The sequence below is a fragment of the Meleagris gallopavo genome, chromosome 22, assembly GCF_000146605.3.
Source record: "Meleagris gallopavo isolate NT-WF06-2002-E0010 breed Aviagen turkey brand Nicholas breeding stock chromosome 22, Turkey_5.1, whole genome shotgun sequence".
Taxonomy (NCBI): domain Eukaryota; kingdom Metazoa; phylum Chordata; class Aves; order Galliformes; family Phasianidae; genus Meleagris; species Meleagris gallopavo.
In genome coordinates, this window is record NC_015032.2 from 9,506,288 (window position 1) to 9,513,544 (window position 7,257).

General features: G+C 38.1%; 1 protein-coding gene across 1 annotated transcript; it reads right to left on the bottom strand.

Moving 5' to 3' along the window:
• Positions 1-387: 387 nt before the first annotated feature.
• On the bottom strand, positions 388-7,160 carry LOC100540769 (protein kinase C-binding protein 1). Its single transcript, XM_010722460.3, has 5 exons — positions 6,659-7,160; positions 4,279-4,419; positions 2,874-3,026; positions 1,485-1,988; positions 388-793 (listed from the first exon to the last, which is right to left on the bottom strand). Exons 1-5 carry the CDS (start codon positions 7,107-7,109, stop codon positions 405-407), a joined length of 1,638 nt encoding a protein of 545 aa, XP_010720762.1. The 5' UTR covers positions 7,110-7,160; the 3' UTR covers positions 388-404.
• Positions 7,161-7,257: the final 97 nt, after the last annotated feature.

Consider the following 7,257-nt stretch of genomic DNA (forward strand, 5'->3'; position numbering starts at 1 on the left):
GGGGGGGAAAAAAAAAAGCCTGTACAAATCAGCTTCTTGGCAGATAAAACTGGATCCAGATTGTAGATGTTGAGGTAACAATGGTAACCATGCAACTGAAACAGAATTAAGGATTTCATCATGTAAACCAGAAAATAATTCAGTTTAGTCTTTCAAAACTGATGGCTAAGAATGGCGAAGATATTTTACAGATACACACACAAATGGTTTGTCATTCAAATAGGAGACATGACTCTAAACACACACCAGAAAGAGCAGGTAAGGTGAGTAAGTTGCTGTATTTCATAGTCATTTATCAAAGAACCACACTTTGAGATTTTGTTTATATGGAAGAATTCCTGGTTAGACAGCCTGGGAGCACTGACATCACTACTGGGGGATTATGGCATCATGGGCACATCGAGTTAGAAGTGTATACCTTTAACTGCTTGTCTTGTCTGATATCTCGTCCCTTGAGAGGATTGAGGTTGCTGTGACTGAGACTGCTGGTTCTGCTGCTGTTGCTGCTGTCTCTGCACCTTCTGCATGTGCCATTTCTGAGAAGATGTCTGAAATTTATTTGAAGAATTCCACACTACTCGCTGCACAGCAGGTGCAGTTTCCTTAGGCAGCAGAGGCCGCTGCTTTTTCACAGGGCTTCCAGTGGCTGCAGACGGAGCACTAACAGTAGAAGTAGCACTAGTAGTTGCAGTCACACCAGCTGGTGGAGTCTGGGATGCAGAGCGGGTGAGAACTGGAGTTTCTGGTAGGGGCTGGGTGCTTGCACTGGAAGAAGGTGGAGTTTTACCTACAACTAAACAAAATTTAATGTCAACTTTTCACCACCTCATCTGATCCATAATTTCACATCAAATTTTGAAGAGTCTCGTGCACCTTCCAGAATAGGAATTCTAATGGAATTAGAATTGAATCATAGATTCATCTAAGTTGGAGAAGATCTTCACGATCACCAAGTCCGACCGCCAACCCAACCTACTGTGTTCCATCACCAGTCAAGTCCCTTAGGTGTCACAACTGTACATCTCTTAAATACCACACCAGGGATTACGACTCCACCACTTCCCTGGGCATCCCATTTCAATGCCTGACCATCCTCCTTAAAGCATTTAATTTGAACTCACGCAATTTGTATCTCTGAAAAATTCTAATGTTTATGTGGTTTTGGGACATCTATGGAACTGTATTTATGTTTGACTGGTGGCTAAAACAGAACCAAATTTCTAAATTTGTGACAGAACAAATGTGTATTCATAGTTATACATTGCTGAAAGTAATTTCAATGAAATAATTTACTTTTTAAATCTTAATCCAGAAATTATAGCAGGAACTGAAAATATCACTTACTCATCAAGAATGAAAAATCATTCATAAAAATTGTTCTAGTACATATATTTTACCATCCTAAATGCAAGAATAGAGCTTAGAGCTCTTGCTTGAACAACAGTGCAACAATAAAGGAAAAAATAATAAGAATTTTATCCTACCATCTTGTTTAGGAGGAGGTTCTTTTGATTCTTTCTTGTTTTTCCGTCCTTCACGCCCACAATGATCATCTCCCAGATCGATGACAAGTTCGCTCTCAGAATCAGAGTCCAGTCCTAGATGCACTGTTGGAGAGTCTGTTTCATCTTTACCTTTCAGTTTTTCTTTTGCAGGATGTTGCAAACTTTTTCCCTTTTCAGAAAATTCTTTTTCAGTGTCTGTAATTGCCTTTTCTTTGACTGGGTCATCTGTTTTCTCCACTTCTGGACTTGTGCTTTTAAGTTCCTCCTTATCTTCATTCTGTGCTGGGGGCTTAGGTTTTTTTTTCAAGCTTAATGATTCTTTGTCACTTCGTGTACCTTCCTTATCCTCTCCATCTTCTTGATCATTTTTAGATTTCTGATCCTCATCACTATATTCACTGTCACTGGTGTCAGATTTTTCAGAATCTTCAGAGTCACTGTGTTCTACTGCAGTATAAACAGCTTCAGATATTTCATTTATTCCTAAATGTGGGAAGGAAAGTACATTCCATACTAACATCAGACTGACTGGTATTACCAAAGGGAAAAGAAAGAAAACAAAACCCCAAACCCAGCGCTCTGTAGAACAAAATATATAAGTACCACTACCTTAACTGTCAATCCTTAAGCTATAAGCATCTCCCTTACAGCCCTATCTCAGTATCAGGGGTGAGAATTACCTTCCATACATTCTAATTCTTATTTTTATTTGACTCAACGGCCCTCCTTTCACACTATTTTTTCACTACCTGCAAGCTATAGCTCTGTTCAGTGTTGGGCCAACACTGGCAAACATTAACAGGAATGATTAGTAACTACAAGAAACCACCTTAAAATTAGTAACACTATTCAACTGACCACAGTTACTTCTATGCATGTTTGAAGAATCTTTGAAGAATCAGTTTCAGACCGCATAACTTTTGTAAGGAGAATCTGTAATTTTTTAATCTTCAATTAAATGCTAGAGCGTTAATGCTTTTTAACAGTAGGCAGTGCCCTCGTGACTGGATGCACAGATCTGTGCAGCAAACATAAGTTAGGCACAGATCTTCGGTTTTTCAGTGTACAAAACAAATAGTAAGATTATGGTTCTGTCAAACCATCTACATCAGAATGCTGCAAAACCAGATCAAAAGACGAAAGCTTTTTGGCAAAAATCAGAAATGTCAGGTTTTGCTGTAGTTTAAGTTAGATGTGTTCAGTTCTATTTGCCTCTAAGAGCTCAAATAGCCTCTACTGCTGTTTGAATGAAAAAAAAAAAATTAAAGTTTCAATATTTGAAAATGTTTCTTTTTTTTTTTTAAACTCCAACTCAACATTTTCTCAAATGTGTCCTCCAGGTTTCCACTGCATTCTTGCAATACTCACCAAGTTGTGCTTTACAACTCTCTATTGTCTTGTCAAGATTAAGCTGGAACCTACTACGTATCTGTCGTTTTGGTGAAATGAGGGGCACAGGAGTGGACTGCTGTTGGACTGACTCACTCAGCTCTTTCAGATCCATCTCAGCTTTGCTTCGATCTAGAAGAAGGAATTAAAAAAACATTTTACAAAAAGAAGAATGGTCACTGTCCATGTGAGACAAACTTTACTGAGTAACAGTGCAGACAATCTGAAATGTGAAAAACGGAGACGAGACACTACAATACCTCCCCAGGGCATCCTGCATCTTAACATGGAAGTAGTCTCATGATCCAAATTTATCTGTCTAGTCCACAAGGGGGATCTCACTGAGAAGATCTGAGTTTCTGATTCGCCTCGTTAACGTTGCAGAAAGAAAACAGAGCCAGAGGGCAGGCAAACCCCCTGAGGAGAAATCTTCAAATTCTCATCTCTAAAGTCTTTACTGTTTCTTATCATCCATCTTAAGAATTTCACTCCTTACTGCATTAAAGTTGTCTATCTTTTCTGTCTCCATTTCACAAGGACAGGTCCTGTACTATATATATTTTTCCAAGCAATCTGTGTGTAGTTTGGTCGTTCACACTTCCACTTTTCACTTTAGCCAGTTACCAGCAACAACTGATGGCTCCTTTTCACTATTTTCCCTTCCTCCTTGCTGAATTGGAGGATCCCAGAGCCCTTTTAGTACTCACTTAAGTAACTCCATGGTTATGTGCATGAGCATAGACTAACAAGGAAAAGTACAGCATATGTAAAAGAATGCAGAACTTGATCTCAAGTCTTCCTGAAGTATTTGGTGAAGGCCAGGAAAAATTCTGTCACTCCATGTAACATCAAGTGGATGGAAAATATAGCCAGAACTGAATCAGAATATTCATAGAAGCAAAACATGATTGGGGAAATAGATTTACACCTGTTTGGCTTTCAGAACTACTTTACCAAAGCAGTACTTTCCTAATTCATCTCTTAATCTCAGAATCTCAGTATCTCCCTTGATACAGACGGTCAGTGAAGAAGGGACATGAAGTTTGCAAGACCACAAGACAAGTGAAAACTTCATCAGTAGTTCATGTAATTACAAGCTTTAGAAATTTACCTACTGTTTGGAAACATTTATTTGTACAATTCAGCTAATAAATCATTCATTAACTGCTTATTTTGATCAAAAAGAAGAAAAAGCAACAGGAACTTTCAATTCCACTTACAAAACATCAAACATCTTATTTGATGAAACAACAATTACACAAAGCACATTTAAAGTTCTTTGATCATTTAAATCTACCTAGAACTAAGTTTGTTCACATTATTTTGGCACCCCCATAGTTTATTCAGCTATAACATACTTGGACTTTTGAAAGTCAACACTGACCAAGATTCAGATTCAGAATGCTCCCTGGAGTGGCAGTTCTTTCTTGCTTAGCAGAAATTGGCGTTGATGCTTGAGGAGAGAAGGGTTTGGGACTGCCTGACAAGCTCCCTGCTTGACCTGTTCTTGTTGGTGCAGGAGAAGCTGAAAAAAGTACAAAATTAATAAGGACAGATTTAAAAAATAATCACAGTAAAGCCATATTTGCTGGGCCAAAACAGCTTTTCAATTTAGAAAAGCAGAGAAAAGGTTTTTGTTTAATCATTTAAATATTATTCCATACCTCCACTGTTAACTTTCAAATACCCCTTAGATTTTAGTTTAATAAAAGAAGATATTGTAAGGAAAAATCACACTACCATGATTTATTTCATTACACCAAATGCATGCTTACCCTCAAAACCTCTCTGCTTTCAAGATTCCAGCTTTCGAGATTTGGTTATTTTAAATGTAAACCAACTCTAGACTCTGAATTGCTATTATTTTATTGCATGCACGCAGGTAAACATTAACAAAAACGTCTAGCCATTTTTAGAGACGTCAATAGAGAATTAAAAGAAATCATATTGAGTTCAGTCAGTGCAGCTGGAGATCAGTGACAAAATCCCTCAGGTAAGGCAATAGGATATTCTAATTTTACACAGTTTAAGCAAAAGTCTGTGCTCTAATCCTTCAAAACATCCACAAAGTCATGTTTCAAACATGAACTTCAGGAAACTCCCAGTCAGTCTACAAAAGGAAGCTTTTGTAGGCCATAACCTGAAGAAAACCTCCAATTTCTGACAACAAGCACTGTGTGTTAAACTCCTCTTCAATGTTCTGACAAGTCACCCTGAAGTCACAGCTGAACACATCTGACAGCTACAATTCATTTGCTACATCCCAGGACAAGATTGAAGTTATTTCCAAGTTATTTCCTTCATATCATTCCAAATGCACAAGAGAACCATCCATTTCACCTGAATAAAAGCATTCCTGTCTAAAGACAGTGCAGCCATCCTACCTGGAATTTTCTTTTACAGTAAACAAAGTAATTTCATCCCCATTTTAATCACATCACACATTCCATTAACAGGACAGCTAAATTGGAAAAAAAAAATTAGCATTTGTGACAATATACAGGTAGAAATGCCAGGTGGGAAATTGGAACATATGAGTTTAGAATATAAAAAATAGAGAATCATTGAATCACAGAATGGCCTGGGTTGAAAAGGACTACAATGATCATCCAGTTTCAACCCCCTGCTATGTGCAGGGTCGCCAACCACCAGACCAGGCTGCCCGGAGCCACATCCAGCCTGCATGAGGAGCAGATGAGTTGGAAGGGACCTCCATCAATTCCAACTGCCTGCTAAGTCAAACCCAGCATTTCTATGCACTAAGACAGGATCAGCAAGGTGTGAAGAAAGTGAAAATTCCCCAGAATTGCTATGATGGTCAGGAATGCAAAATAATAGGATAATATTTGTCATCACCTATTACCTTTCTCTAACAGTACAGCTTTAACATGATTTTGGTAACAATCTCTACTACTATAAAGAAATAATAAAATCATAAGAGCTCTGTATTTTAAGACAGACAACAGTACCTGTAAGCTACACCTTGTGCAGGAAAACTGCACACATACACACGCTTGATAATTGATGTATAAAATGAATTATTCCTTCTGACATGTTATTCTCTACTGAAATACCCTTGTGTTCTCATGCACTTAAAACTGATACAGCTACTTTATCACAATTTCCCCAAGATGTGTAGAATCCTGCCATGAGATAATTTGGAGCCAAAGGTGGTTTCACAGCTCAGCTTTTAAGAGGAGTAAGATTCCCAAATGGCCATCACATCTACTGACCACTTGGCATACATGCCTGCCTCCTTGTTCTGGGGAAACTATTGGGCTGCACAAACACTGCAGAACAAAGGAATAAGTGTAACATACGACTCTTGTTGGTTGTTTTTTTGTTTTGTTTTTTACATTAAGCTTCTTGAAACAGATGTGGTGGCAGAGGGGAGGGTGGTTATTTAGCACTGATTTCTCCAGCTGCAAAACTGATCTGATAAACAAAATTTAACTAAATCTCAAAGTCACTTCTGCTGCTTCTGACTCTCTTTCAAATGTGCCCACCACTAATTCACATGATTAAGAAACGTGTGCATTACCAGTGCCGTTCCACAGAAGGTGAAAAAGACACCACCTCCACCTAACTAGGCAGGACTGGCAAAAGTTTATATCTAATAAATTTTAAGTCTTATGAAAAGCAAATAAATAAAGGCGAAGCATTGAAGAAGAGCTATCCAATTTTAAATGAAATGTCTCCTAATCACAACAATTCTAACTAGTGAATTAACCATATGCAGAAGTAGTCTTACAGCCCCTTTTTACCTGTATTTTTCTCAATAAAATCCATGGATTCTTCACTTGCACTAAAATGGCTGGAAGTTGCCTTTTTCTCTGCATCCTGCTCAACGTCAGATCCGGTGTGGACTGATGAGTTTGTGCTCATTGGTGACCGCGGCATGTCTGTCAGCGAAATCCTACGACCTGTGCTACTGCTCAGCATAGGCTTGCTCATGAGAATCTTCGGTGATGCTGTCATATCAAAGTTCAGTTTGATTTTCTCTTGCTTGTCTGTCTTGGCAGTTCCGGCAGTTGGGTTTGTAGGATCTAGTAACATTTGGTATTGATTATTGGGAGTATACGGTGTCCGGAAAGGTGCGTAATTAAATACTCCAAACTTCCTACGAATGTTATCAACATAAACCTCCATTTCTTGCATTGCACTATTGAAGATGCTTTTTGTCTTTTTCACAGAAAAAGGAATTTCTTTAGACATGAGGTAGCAATTATTTATTGGAACCCAGGCCCTAGAAATCAAACAGAAAGACAGAGGTATGACATTTTACACTGTTAATTGACACAGTAAAATTTTAAACAATTTTTTTTTTCCCAAACTCTGATTTTATTCCATAATAAAGATATAT